Source organism: Neoarthrinium moseri (genome assembly GCF_022829205.1).
Source record: "Neoarthrinium moseri strain CBS 164.80 chromosome Unknown scaffold58_Wmoseri_CBS_16480, whole genome shotgun sequence".
Taxonomy (NCBI): Eukaryota; Fungi; Ascomycota; class Sordariomycetes; order Amphisphaeriales; family Apiosporaceae; genus Neoarthrinium; species Neoarthrinium moseri.
In genome coordinates, this window is record NW_026055172.1 from 17693 (window position 1) to 31721 (window position 14029).

Consider the following 14029-nt stretch of genomic DNA (forward strand, 5'->3'; position numbering starts at 1 on the left):
TCAATAAGAGCAGTCTCTGCCACGGTACAATCGGTGAAGGTTCTGTATAAGGCTATGCCAACGGTTCGCCATTGGGCATCATGGGGCGGCTTTTTACCTCGCATGTTGGCCCCCCATTTTGTCATTGGTGGGGTAGTGCCCAGGAAACCCCTCCCTCATCAGGCACAGCTGAGTCAACGGTGGCACATAACGGCAGAGCAACTGAAGATTTCTCGAGGGCGAAGTCGACCAGACCAGCCTGCCAACGTTGCTGGGTTGATTTCAAGGCAGAAGATTCCATATTGACACATACGGAAAGGGTTTGGTTGTCCAGGGACTTGGGCTTATCGCACACGTCCCCCGCTGCCCCCCCGGCCGACCCAGCAGACCAGAACTGCCAGAGCCCTTTTGGCCCTTAAAAACGAAAATTGCCCCACCTTCCCAAGTCGCCGACATTTCTCTTCGCAACTTTCGTGACTTCAGCTTGACCTCACATTTGTCGGTTCCGACTTCGAGCACCGCATTTCACCCTCGGGCCCCACTGGGATCTTCAGAAGCGCTCATTTCGTTCGTCCTTTGTCGAGTATCACAGTCACCATGTCCGACCTCAACTCCTGGGAGGACGACCCCTCGGCGCAGGAGGAGAACCTGTCCCGTCAGACCCAGCAGATGAACCTCAACAACCAACAGCAGCAGTCCGGCTTCCGCCCCGGCGCTTCGTCCTTCCAGCCTGGCGCTGCCGCATTCACGCCAGGGGCCGGCGGCTACGGAGGCTATCCCCAGTATCAGCAGCAGCAGCAGTACTACGGCGGCCAGCAGGGCTATTACCCTCAGTACGGCGCCGGCCAGGGCCAGGGCTTCAACCAGTATGGCCAGGGCCAGGGTTACGGCGCAGTGTACGGGCAGCAGGGCGGCTTCAATCAAGGCTACGGTACGATCCAGACAGCAGAACCTTTCCTCCTCAGCCAATACTGACTCTTCCAAGGCCAGCAATATCCCCAGTACGGCCAACAGCAAGCACAGAACGCCGCCCAGGCCCCGACGCCGCCTCAGCAGGGCCAACCGAAGCCAACCCCCACCATTGCGAAGCGCCCAGACCCGGCCGCCGCACCGGAAGCCAGCAAGCCAACCGTCGCGAAAGAGGGCGGCACCAAGGTGCTGAGCATCGGCGGGGACGCGCCAAAGCCCAAGGCCGCAAAGGTCCTGTCTATCGGCGTCCCAGCACCCCCTAAGGAGGAGCCAAAGCCGGCAGAGGAGAAGCCAGAGGAAGCCGGCGCCGAGGCTGGCGCCAAGGCCACCGCAACCAAGGCTTTGGAGAAGACCGGAGAGACCACCAAGACCGCCAGCGGGAAGACATCTCCCACCCCATCAACGGGTTCGGGCCGCTCCAGCCCTAGCCGAGCTGCCAAGGCGGCCGCGAAGCGCGATGCAGACGCTGTCGCAAACGAGCAGGCTGCCGATGTCGATGACGAGACCTTGAAGGAGATTTACGGCAAGGAGCACATGAACATCATCTTCATCGGACACGTCGATGCCGGCAAGTCGACCCTGGGTGGTTCCATCCTCTACGCGACCGGCATGGTCGACGAGCGAACCCTGGACAAGTACAAGCGCGAAGCCAAGGATATGGGCCGAGAGACTTGGTACCTGTCTTGGGCTTTGGACCTGACTAAGGAGGAGCGCTCCAAGGGCAAGACGGTCGAGGTCGGTAGAGGCTTCTTCGAGACCGAGAAGCGTCGATACAGTATCCTCGATGCTCCCGGCCACAAGACCTATGTCGCGAACATGATCGGAGGAGCCGCACAAGCTGATGTTGGTATCCTCGTCATCTCGGCCCGAAAGGGCGAGTACGAAACCGGATTCGAAAAGGGTGGCCAGACCCGAGAGCATGCCATGCTTGCCAAGACCCAGGGTGTCAACAAGCTTGTCGTCGTCATCAACAAGATGGACGATCCAACTGTCGATTGGTCGCACGACAGATACAAGGAGTGTTCTACCAAGCTGGCGACGTTCCTGAAGGGCACGGGCTTCAACTTGAAGACGGATGTGCACTTTATGCCCATTGCCGCACAGCAGACTCTGGGCATCAAGAACAGGGTGCCCAAGGACAAGTGCCCTTGGTATGACGGCCCCTCCTTGCTCGAGTACCTCGACAACCTCTCGACGATGGAGCGGAAGCTCAACGCACCCTTCATGATGCCCGTCGCAGCCAAGTACCGTGATATGGGTACCATGATCGAGGGCAAGATCGAGGCCGGTGTCGTCAAGAAGGGCATGAGCTTGATCATGATGCCAAACAAGGACAAGATCGACATCGCCGCAGTATATACCGAGACTGAGGAGGAAGTCAAGATTGCACAGAGTGGTGACCAAGTCCGCTTACGCCTGCGAGGCCTCGAAGAAGAAGATATTTTGCCTGGCTTTGTGCTATGCTCACCCAAGCGTCTGGTACACACTGTCACAACCTTTGAATGTCAGATTCGTATCCTGGACCTGAAGACCATTCTTACCGCCGGCTTCAACTGTGTATGTCACGTGCACACAGCGATTGAGGAGGTCACATTCGATGCTTTGATGCACAAGTTGCAGAAGGGCACTAACCGCAAGAGCAAATTGCCCCCTACGCATGCGAAGAGGGGCGACAGCATCATTGCGCGGTTGAAGGTGATTGGAGGAGCTGGCTCGATTTGTGTTGAGAGGTTCGAAGACTACCCACAGATGGGTCGTTTCACCCTGAGAGACCAGGTAAGTAAAGAGCTGATGCTTGGTCCCTATATTCGATCGGCTACTGACACATTATCAGGGTCAAACCATTGCCATTGGCAAGATCATCAAGCTCATCACCGACGAGGCTGCTTAAATGAGGTATGATTCATGATTTGACGAGGTCACAACGCCAAAAAGGAACCAAAAAGCCACCGGACCTACACCACCCTATCCCTTCTCCGGCCTCAGCCACTGGGGCCTCGAAGGTCGGTCTCATCACGGGAGGTCACGTGTTTTTTTGGAGCTTGGTTACATGGACCAGGAGCGGGAGGGCCCATAGATGCATGTAAACCGCGGGAACTATCCCGTATTTTGACGATCCCCAGATCTGAGCCGTCTTAGTCTGGTGGTCCATCTATGTAGATAGAGTATATCATGCCACTAGCCTAGATCAAAAGTCGTTCCGGGCATTTCTAGATGCTGCATTTATACAAAGCACCGTCTCATTGCACAATTTATCTCGCAAACAGATTTGTTGAATCTCAAGGATCAGTGATCTGTGGATTCACCGTTCACCTTGCCTGGATTAAGACCTCCGAAATTGAGATATTAACAAGGCGAAATACTTTGATTTCCTGTGCCCGCTTGCCAAGTACCGGAATTACAGTCCTTGACTCTCTGGCTGCTGTACGACGACACTCTGACAAGCGCATTGAGTCCCGGGTCCGAATCTGCCCGCGTACAATGTCGAGTATACAACATCGGGAGTTTTCGGGTGCATAGTGGATTTCCTATTCTGGCAGGCTGCACAAGCGATCCGCTTGGGGGGGGTTAGCGCCATCCATAGGGCCTCCAGCACCATTGGCTGGTTGGCGGAGGCTGAGTCGCACTTTATTATTAGCCAGCATGCGCAGAGGACTGACGTTGCCTTCGTTGTTTCAGGAGGATATTTGAAAGATACGGATCACGGAAGATTTCGGGCTGGTGAATTGCTGATGAGACGCATACTAATTCCTTGACTTTATGCCCGGAGGAACGGAAGAGCGTAGAGCCAGCCAACAGCCAGCTCACGTGTTGATCAGCCCCCAAACAGAGACGAAAAGTGGTATGCAGTCTTCAAAAGCCTGGAACGCCGGTGTTGCATTAGTCCAGACCCGGAGATGCGGACCTGGTTTGCGCCAAGTTATGACTTCACGATACCCATGTAGGCAATATTCTGAACAAGCTACAGACAGGGAAGTTTCCGAGCCATGCCGGTGGAGGGCGGAAGCTGGCTAGTAGCGGCCCGTGGTAAGGTTCAGGTTGTCTAGATCGCTTTCAGCTGCCAGAGAATCCATGCTGCAGCGTTTTAATTTCAGCCCTCCATCACATGGGCAACTAGCAAAGCCACCGCTCGTGTAAACTCTTTCTCTCCAAGCCCGTATTGAAAGGTCACGCTCGTGACGGCAGCTCGTGACTTTCCTCGTTCGGAGAGGGTTGCACTTACCCTTTATTTACGTAAGTGACATTGCGGCTCATCTTATTCGCTCCATCTCTGGGGATCACGATGCGATCTGGATTTTGCAGTGCTCCAAAAAGACAGAGACGCCCAAGACTCCCCCGCAGATGCGGAGGATGTCGGAACAGACGTCGATTTGTTGCAAGGCGCCTAGTCCAATCGCGGGATGGGGCTCGGTACATGCGGGGCGCTTGGGCTGCGTCAGGCACCTGAACGTCTTGCAGACTTTGGGTCCAGGCGGAAACAACGTGGGGTTTGCGCGTGCGTGCGTGCCCGTAGATGCGCTGCTGGTTGCTTTTGCCGTTCTGCACAATTTATTGGAGGGCCCTGACTCTCTGACACGCCAATGGCAGCGAGATTTGAGTGAACTTGTCGGTATGGCAAAATTCGCAACTCTATAGCTTGTGAAGAAGACGCAGAAAGCCCGAATGGCCACCATGTACCCCGCGGGTATTGCGTAGGTAGTAAAGCTGGGGAACCGTTTAGAGAGCTTGGCAGGCTGGGCTGCTTGCCGCGCCCGAGTCAATGGGTTGAGGCTGTTCAGATCCGGGGCAACCCTACACCCCACATCTCCAACTTACACGGTTCCTGGGCGACACTCCCGCTTTGAGCACCCGAACATATTTCGGGACGGCCAGGGTGATCTTTGACACGGCCAGAACTAGACCCCCGTCAAGCCACGAAAATGCCCCTCCTACCAATCCTCGTGGGGCCGCATCCAGGAAGTGCTGGATCCTCCTTCTCACACAGTGGATTCCTGCAAGGCAGACAAGTGTCGGGGGGCCGAAATGCTGCAATGCGCTCAGAAGGCCAGTAGCACAAGCCTCGAGCGAGCCCCTCCAGGCAGAACTAAGGGGGTTAAAGAATGTGCACAAAAAATGCGGTCGAGAAAAGGGAAAAGCAGGAGAGTGGTACAGAGGTGGTACAACAGACGATACAACCCGGCTCGACGGATCTGTGTAAGTCATAATCTGGGGAAGGTGGGCTGCCACCCGGTCCTCGTCGCTCGCCAATGAGGAATTGCCGGTAGTCGATGACCGTATTCTGCCAACCTGCCACGTTGCCCACGCGATCTTCCAGTTCTGAGGCCTCAATTGCCGTTAGACTGGCCACGAGTCGGGCTTGCCTTTTCGCCCTAATGATATCACTTTCACGAGAAAGGCTCGCGGCACCGTCATGCTCAGGTTGATGCACTGTCATGTACAGGTCGCCCCGGACATGGCAGGGGCCATGGCTCCGGTTTGAATTCGTGCCCCAGCGCCCAATCACTGTTAACAGCCACCGTTGGCCTATGGAATGCGTCCGTTGGACTCGGGGGGCTCCACATGCGCTCTACTTATTATATCCTCGGTTTCGGCCCATGGGTTGGAGGCCCACGAGCTACAAGCATAGCAGCATTATCGTCGCCCAGAAGCGCCCGTATATCACCGACAAGTGGATCTCGCTATCCATCACAAGTCAGCGTTATCAGAGACTCTCGCAAACTTTAAGAACCATGAAGGACCCCGTTCACAGGACCGCTTCTCCCTATCCTGATTCCTCCGTCAAAGGCCCTCGTTCTCAGCAACAGCAAGCCCAACTCGCCCACTCTCTCCTCCAAGACCGCAAGAGTAAGCGTTGCCTTGGGCTTGCCCGTTGTTTGCACCAGAAGGCAGCAGAATGTACTGACTGCTGCTAGTGATTTCGAATACCAAAGTCAACAAAACTGCCCTCCACCCTGGCGGCATTGAGTACGTCGCTCTCCCGGTCCAACAACAGGACTGAGTTGCTGACGGTTTTCTACCACACAGGCCCCAGACGGAGGAGCACACAGAACTTGAGATCGAACTCCACGACAAGGCACACATCGACTACGACAGAGTTGCAATTGTAAGACGACTCTTCTGCCCGACACACTACTTTATTCGCCAGTGCAAGAAACTAACCTGCCACTTCTCTTCTAGATCCCCAACCCTTCCGTCGCTGCCCTGTACGAAGATGCTCTTGTAAGGCTATACCAAACAGAACGAAATCCAGCCCCGAAACAACCAGACTAATCGCCATTCAAGGTATACGAAGTCGGATCAGCCATCGCGTCCAGCGGTGCCCTGACTGCATACTCCGGTGCAAAGACTGGCCGTTCGCCTTCAGACAAGAGAATCGTAAAGGAGCCCAGTTCAGAAAATGACATCTGGTAAGTAATGTCACAATGCCTCTCCTGCCGGCAGCACTATACTGATTCGATATTACAGGTGGGGACCAGTCAACAAGCCCATGGCTCCAGAGGTAAGGAATATGAAAACTCCCTGCAACATTTTCATCTCTACACATTCCTGGTGAATCAACGGTCATCTCGAAGAGAGAGCCCGTTGACCACAACTGCTCTTCGTGCGCTTCGTCCCACAATCACGGCTCTCGTGCGACCGGCTACGCACCCCGCCGCTTTTGAGAATGCTTCCCCGCAGACACAAAGGGATTCGGCCCTTAGTCATGAGCTTGGCCTTGCGTCACCATGCGCCTGGTTTGACTTCCAACTACGGCACTGGCGCATGATCAATTACCTCGGAACTCGAGCGTTCGGCCAGCCAAACTCCTGCGCATCCGGCTTGCGACGGTACTGGGTTGTGTTGTGTCATTTGGGGAAACCCCCTTGTCTAGTGGCGTCATGGCTGCAACCAGCCCACGGACCGTGGCCTAGAATAGCTGCACCCCGCCTTTTCACAAGCCGGACCAAACTCGTGCCAAGGGCTTGAGTGGGGACCCGCTCACGTGCTTCCTTGATTGTCAACCCGGCTATATGGCATCCAATGAGAGACTAACAGAAACTCCTATAGGTGTGGAAAATCAACCGCGAACGTGCCATTGATTACCTCAACACCAGAACTCGCATCTACGTTGTTGATGGATATGCCGGCTGGGACGAGAAGTACAGAATCCGCGTGAGAGTTATTTGCGCCCGCGCGTACCATGCTCTCTTCATGCGCAACATGCTCATCCGCCCTCCCCGTGAGGAGCTGGAGCACTTCCACCCGGACTACACGATTTACAACGCCGGTACCTTCCCCGCCAACAGATACACCGAGGGTATGACCTCTGGCACTTCGGTTGCTATCAACTTTGCCGAGAAGGAGATGGTCATCCTGGGTACCGAGTACGCCGGAGAGATGAAGAAGGGAGTCTTTACCGTTCTCTTCTACGAGATGCCTATCAAGCACCACGTTCTGACCCTCCACTCCTCGGCCAACGAGGGCAAGAATGGCGATGTCACCCTCTTCTTCGGTCTCTCCGGAACTGGCAAGACCACCTTGTCCGCCGACCCGAACCGTGCCCTGATTGGTGACGACGAGCACTGCTGGAGCGACCGTGGTGTCTTCAACATTGAGGGTGGCTGCTACGCCAAGTGCATTGGCCTGTCGGCTGAGAAGGAGCCCGATATTCACGGTGCTATCCGCTTCGGCTCCGTCCTGGAGAACGTTGTCTTTGACCAGGAGACCAGAGAAGTCGATTACGATGACGCCACCCTGACTGAGAACACTCGATGGTGAGTTCCCTCGCACTGAATGACTTGGGGTCATATTTCCAACTGTGCTAATGAATTATGCAGCGCCTACCCCATTGAGTACATTAGCAACGCCAAGATCCCCTGCTTGTCGCCCAACCACCCCAGCAACATTGTGCTCTTGACCTGCGACGCCCGCGGAGTTTTGCCCCCCATCTCCAAGCTCAACAGCGCCCAGACCATGTTCCACTTCATCTCCGGTTACACCTCCAAGATGGCTGGTACTGAGGACGGTATCACCGAGCCCCAGGCAACCTTCTCGTCTTGCTTCGCCCAGCCCTTCTTGGCTCTGCACCCCATGAAGTACGCCAAGATGTTGGCCGAGAAGATCGAGCAGCACTCGGCCAACGCCTGGCTCCTCAACACTGGTTGGGCCGGTGCTGGTTACACTCAGGGCGGCAAGCGTTGCCCGCTCAAGTACACCCGTGCCATCCTGGACGCCATCCACTCGGGTGAGCTCGCCAAGGTCGAGTACGAGAACTACGAGGTCTTCAACCTCCAGGTTCCCAAGACCTGCCCCGGTGTCCCGTCAGAGCTCCTCAACCCTGCCGTCGCCTGGACCGCCGGTGCCGACAGCTTCCAGCAGGAGGTCAAGAAGCTCGGAGGACTGTTCATTGAGAACTTCAAGAAGTACGAGTCCGAGGCCACCGACGAGGTCAAGGCCGCTGGCCCTGTTGTTTAGACGTTTGCTGGCTTCACAGCTTGTTTTATGTTTTCCAGTTTGTCAAATGATGTACGAAGGCATGACGTCGTCAAAGTATGGAACGACCTGTGCCCTGGGTCTGTACGGAACATCCGTCTGGAAGGAGAGAAGAAGGAGGAGTAGCACGTGGCTCTAGTGCAGAGCCTACCGTGTCATGAGTGATGGCCGCAAATTGAAGGCTAAAAGAGACCCCCCGCATGGAAGATAGTCAAAACCTCACACCGCCGATGCCAGGTTCTAGTCAATTAGAAGACTGGCCCGGTGGAATTCAATAAAAATTTGAAAGTTTCTAAACAAACATAAGATGACTAGGTTGTTGTGATACTAATAGTAATTCGAGTCCGCGCATGCATTGTCCCGTTCTGGTCATCTGTAAACTGTTCATGTATTTTATAAGTGGTTCAGTCTTGTAATACGGCGATTTTTAGCGACTATTGTCACTATTTACTCTTAGTAGTTTGGTTTTTACGTCGTTGCATATCCCGACTATTAAAATTATGTCCTCTTTCCTCGTCTACGTCTTGTACTCTTTCACCACATAGGCTTGATAAGATAAATAAAATCAAATAAGCACCGCGATTGGGCCGCTGTCGCTATACTATGTGATGTAACTTGCACCGTTCTCTCTGTATACCCCGCGACTGGAGGCTATCTGGCTGGAAGAGGAAGAGGAAGAGGAAGAGGCGCTCGGACCAGGCTGCCCCGCGCTAAAATCTGGAGGGCTCGCTTCGCGTTCAAGCAAACCGAAACCGACAGTGAGCTCGCGCCAGCAGCTTGGAATCTGCCGTCTCGATTCGCATTCTCATTGCAATATCGATGTAGCAGGGGAGCCCGCTTGCTCAGCAACAAGGGCGGACGGCAGCAGAGCAGCACCGACAGACTCCAGATCGCTCTTTCACGGACGCAGTCGCTCCGGTCACGAAGCATTCCCCTCACTCGTTCGCTGGGAGACGATGACAGACAGCCGTCACGATGGATCCGGACTGGGACGAGGTACGTGTCGCACACTGCAGGGCAGCCTCTGGCCGTGGTCGGAACCCCAATTGCACCTTGGCGTGGTGGGATTCAGTGCCATGAGTCTCTCCAGGCACACCTGTTCCAGCTCTTATGGCCAAGCAAGCCGCGCGCCCAACCGTATCATACTGACACAGGCCTCTTCTGCATCTTTAGGTTGCCCGGGTACCTTTGCCTCCCCCGGGACTTAGAGCGCATCAAACACCAGTAACGACGCTGTCCTTCGATACGACACAGGAGCTGCTGTGGGCGGGCAATGAGTATGGCAGGGTGTGCTCTTTCTACGGCACGGCCTTGGAGCCCTACACCTCCTTCAAGGCCCACGCGTCGCAGGATGGAAAAGTGCACCAGCTGCTTTTCAACGATAAGGGTGTTATTGTGCTCGGCTCCAAGAGTGTACACATGGCCATGCGAAGGGGCCCGCCGCTATGGACTATTCGACACGAGGGCATGAAGGAACTACGATGCATGACCTTCACCTCGAAGGGCACCGCGGAGATCTTGGTCGCAGGCGAGCAGGACACGATGCTCGTCATCGATGTAAACAAAGGAGAGGTCGTGAAGGTCATCCCCGCCGACACGCACTACAAGATCATGAGGAGGAGCCGGTATATCTGCGCTGCGACAACGGGGTCCAGTGTCCACATCCTGGACCCTCTGACCTTCAAGGTTAACAAGGTGTGGACGCCGCACTCGGGCACCGTGAGCGACATGGACGCACAGCACGACTTCATTGTCACCTGTGGTATTACGCCGCGCCAGCAAGGGTACAGCATGTTTGACCCCTACGTCAACGTCTTCGACTTGAAGAACATGGTATCCATGAGTCCTGTCCCTTTTCCAGCCGGCGGTGCCTATGTACGAATGCATCCCAGGATGTCGACCACCAGCATTGTCGTGTCCCAGAGTGGTCAGATGCATGTTGTCGACCTGATGAATCCCAACACGACCAACGTTCGACAAGCGAACACACTGTTTCTAAACAGCGTTGACATTGCGCCGTCTGGTGAGGCTATAGCCTTGGCTGACGGTGATTGCAACATCCATGTGTGGGGCTCACCATCCAAGATACACTTCGCCGAGCTTCCTACCCTCATCGAGACCGCAGATCAGGAGGTACCAGCACCCAGCGTGGACTGGGCAGACAGCACGTAGGTTGCACATGATTGTTCCTTGTCCTCTGTCAAGTTGCTAATATCGAAAGCAGACCGTTGAGCTCCATTGGCATGCCGTACTATAGGGAGACACTCCTGTCAGCGTGGCCAACGGATACTGTCTACGAGGTTGGCGCTCCTCCGGTCAAGGACGACCCCCAGTTCCTGGCCAGTCTTCAGCACAGGGATTGGGGCTTCTACGGCAAGAATACAAGGGGCCTTCGCAGGAACCAAGCCGAAGATACTCGACGACTCAAAAATACGAAAGAGCAAGGCTTGCTGAACAAGCCCAAGTTTCTCAGTGAACAGGCCAGGGAGTTTGCACATTCACCAGCCGGCACACCGGCGCCGGAGGAGATAGTTGTCGACCCTCTCTCGACAGTGACCAATACGCCTCTTGAGAGCAGCAAAGTTAACGTTCCTGAGCTGTATCAGAGCGTTGATATTCAATTTAGCAAATTTGGCATTGACGACTTTGACTTCGGGTAAGCAAGTCCATGCCCTGACTAGAATCCCAATGACTGACGATTGCAGGTTCTACAACAAAACTTCATATGCAGGCTTGCAGAACCACATCATGAACTGCTATGCGAACTCTCTTCTCCAGGTCTTGTTCTTCACGCCTGCTGTTCGAAACTTTGCCATGCAGCATACTGCTTCGCACTGCTATGATGAGCTGTGCCTGCTCTGCGAGCTAGGGTTCCTCTTCGACATGCTCTCCAAAGCGGATGGAGCCCCCTGCCATGCATCCAACCTCCTCAGAATCGTGAGCTATCATCCGCAGGCGTCTAACCTTGGCCTCCTCGAGGAGCTTCCTCGTTCTTCGACAACCCGAACGGCCATGCTGCAAAACTTCTCCCGATTCATGCTTGACAAGATTGCGGCCGACTATAAACGCATAGATCAGACAAGGCCAATGGAGAAGGTATGTCATGATGCTATGTTGAGTTATCCCGTTACAAACTCACCGTCTCAGCTTCTGGAAACCACCGCAATTAGCTCCATTAGGTGCACTCATTGCGGAAGCGAGACTACTAAGCCCGCTTCCAGTTATGTGCAGGAGCTGATATACGAATCGAGCGTAAGTTGCCACCCACTGGGGTTCCAAGAATATGAGCTGACATAGTCTAGAAATCCGGGTCCAGGCATGCTAAGAGCCCCAGAGTCACGTTTTCTCAGATTCTTAAGAAGAGTGTAGAGAGAGACATAACGACCAAGGGCTGGTGCGCCTCCTGCAAAAAGTATAACTTGTTGAGCAGCAAAAAGGTCACACGAAATCTACCCGTTGTTCTGACTCTGCTGGCTGGGAACATCCGCGACGAGCACCGTAGGCTGTGGGCTACACCAGGGTGGTTGCCGGAAGAGATCGGAATTATAGTGAATGGTGGCCAATTCTTCTGCTATGAAGGGAAAGACCTGGAGTACCATCGACAGCGCAGCTACCACCAGATTGTTGAATATTCCCTGACAGGAGTAGCGGTCAACATTGACACCGGTCACAGAGACTGTCATGTTGTGGCTATGGTGAATGGTGCGTTTAACCTATTGCAACTCTCAGGTTGAGCCCCACATACTGACGTGCTATACAGTTGCCCATTCCGCAGCCAATACTCCGGGTCAAAGTCAATGGCACATATTCAATGACTTCCACGTAAAACCTATCTCTACGAAGGAAGCCTTAACCTTTAATACGTCATGGAAAACACCATCTGTCATAACCTTCCAGCTGAAGGAATTCAACAAGATAGATGATAGCTGGAAGGCTAGGTTAGACACAAGTCTCCTCTACTATGACATGAAGTAAGTTACCTAGACTGTATCAATTACAGCTTACTAACATGACACAGGCCGAATATGCCGGATAAGACCTACCGAACTCTGGACGAAGGGAAGGAAAAGGTCACACCCGACACTATCATCGCTATTGATACCGAATTTGTATCGACCTCGAGTGCCGAAATCGAGATAACTTCCGATGGCGACGAGAGAACGGTCCGTCCAACAGTGCATGCTCTTGCGAGAACATCTGTTTTGCGGGGCAGTGGAATTGACGAAGGCGTGCCCTTCATCGACGACTATGTCCATATCAAGGAGAAGGTCGTCGATTACCTGACAGCATACTCTGGCATCGTCCCCGACGATCTAGATCCTAGGAGAACACGACACACATTGGTACCACTCAAGATCGTGTATAAGAAGATGTGGATTCTTCTAAACCTGGGTTGCATGTTCCTCGGACACGGTTTGAAGCAAGATTTCCGTGTGATAAACATACACGTGCCTCGTGCTCAAATCATTGACACGAGCGACCTCTTCTTCCAGCAAAGCAAGAAACGAAAGCTCAGTCTGCAGTTCCTTGCGTGGTGCTTGCTCAAAGAGGACATCCAACTGGAGACCCACGATTCTATCGAGGATGCGCGGACAGCCCTCAGGTTGTACCGCAAGTACCAAGAGTTCACAGACGCCGGTATTTTCGAGTCCATGCTGCAAGATATCTACTCCAAGGGTTTCGCCATGAATTTCAAGCCACCTTCAAAGCAAGGCCCGAACACTTTACCCCGAACTGAGACACCCCCCATCGACGGCAATACAGGCCCTAGTACACCCGTGCGCAAGGCGGGAGGCGGTGTGGGCGCTTTTGGCAGCAGCCCCATCTGGACGGGAAACCGAACATCAAATTTGAGATAGGGCTTCAATTTTGAAGGGCTACGCTAGGAGCAGAAACCCCTGGCCCATATCACAGCTGATGAGCACAAAGCCTACATCATGCAAGATGCCCTTGATGAAAGGAAAGACCAACCAGGAACATGGGAGAGCGAGAGGCGAGGCGCTGTCAATGCTGCCTCAACCGTGGTAAACCTGCCACTGCAGAAGGGCGTGCCAAGGGCGCCCAGAGCTATGAGACATCTGATGCAGTCCACTATGCTTCCCTCAGGCGAAGGGGGGCCACCAGCTTGGCCCCGAGCCATGCTTGAACGAAGCACGGTGTTCGGGAGGGAGGCTGACAAGAATCGGGGTTTCCGGTAACCCGAACATTGGAAACTGCCGTGAGGCATAGAATCTCAGGCGTCTGCGGTACGTCGTGCATGTGACGAAACTTTTTGTTACACGCACCAAGCCTAGCAGCAGGGTCCAGCGGGGTTTTCTTGTCACAGCGCGGCAGATGAGGAGCGATGTGTTTCTTTACTGACAGCGATGGAATGAGAATTGCTCATAGCAGATAGAGAGCAGTAAAAAAAAATCATGAACATGATCTGAATTTCATCCATTACTAGTTCGGATGAATGTATCATGGTGACAACTCTATTGCCTAACAGATCATTCGAACTGCATTTCGTTATTGTCCCATGGCGTAATAGAGAGTGACTAATGTGTATAATTCACGAACAGATCTCGACTTTTGGAGAAAACCAAATACCTAAGGATACAATATGTGA

At 54.0% G+C, this 14029-nt stretch overlaps 3 protein-coding genes across 3 annotated transcripts; all 3 read left to right on the plus strand.

Moving 5' to 3' along the window:
• Window positions 1–576: 576 nt before the first annotated feature.
• JN550_010727 (uncharacterized protein) lies at window positions 577–2839 on the plus strand (the record flags this gene model as incomplete). The annotated part of the gene is made up of 3 exons (XM_049309013.1): window positions 577–910; window positions 965–2724; window positions 2783–2839. The coding sequence occupies 3 exons, from the start codon at window positions 577–579 to the stop codon at window positions 2837–2839; spliced, it is 2151 nt and encodes a 716-aa protein (XP_049167253.1).
• A 2839-nt stretch (window positions 2840–5678) lies between these two features.
• On the plus strand, window positions 5679–8403 carry JN550_010728 (uncharacterized protein; the record flags this gene model as incomplete). The annotated part of the gene is made up of 8 exons (XM_049309014.1): window positions 5679–5793; window positions 5862–5913; window positions 5974–6052; window positions 6127–6168; window positions 6232–6356; window positions 6415–6448; window positions 6997–7703; window positions 7767–8403. 8 exons carry the CDS (start codon window positions 5679–5681, stop codon window positions 8401–8403), a joined length of 1791 nt encoding a protein of 596 aa, XP_049167254.1.
• Window positions 8404–9396: 993 nt separating this feature from the next.
• JN550_010729 (uncharacterized protein) lies at window positions 9397–13280 on the plus strand (the record flags this gene model as incomplete). The annotated part of the gene is made up of 8 exons (XM_049309015.1): window positions 9397–9417; window positions 9595–10589; window positions 10646–11077; window positions 11127–11517; window positions 11569–11673; window positions 11724–12123; window positions 12182–12392; window positions 12440–13280. The coding sequence occupies 8 exons, from the start codon at window positions 9397–9399 to the stop codon at window positions 13278–13280; spliced, it is 3396 nt and encodes a 1131-aa protein (XP_049167255.1).
• Window positions 13281–14029: the final 749 nt, after the last annotated feature.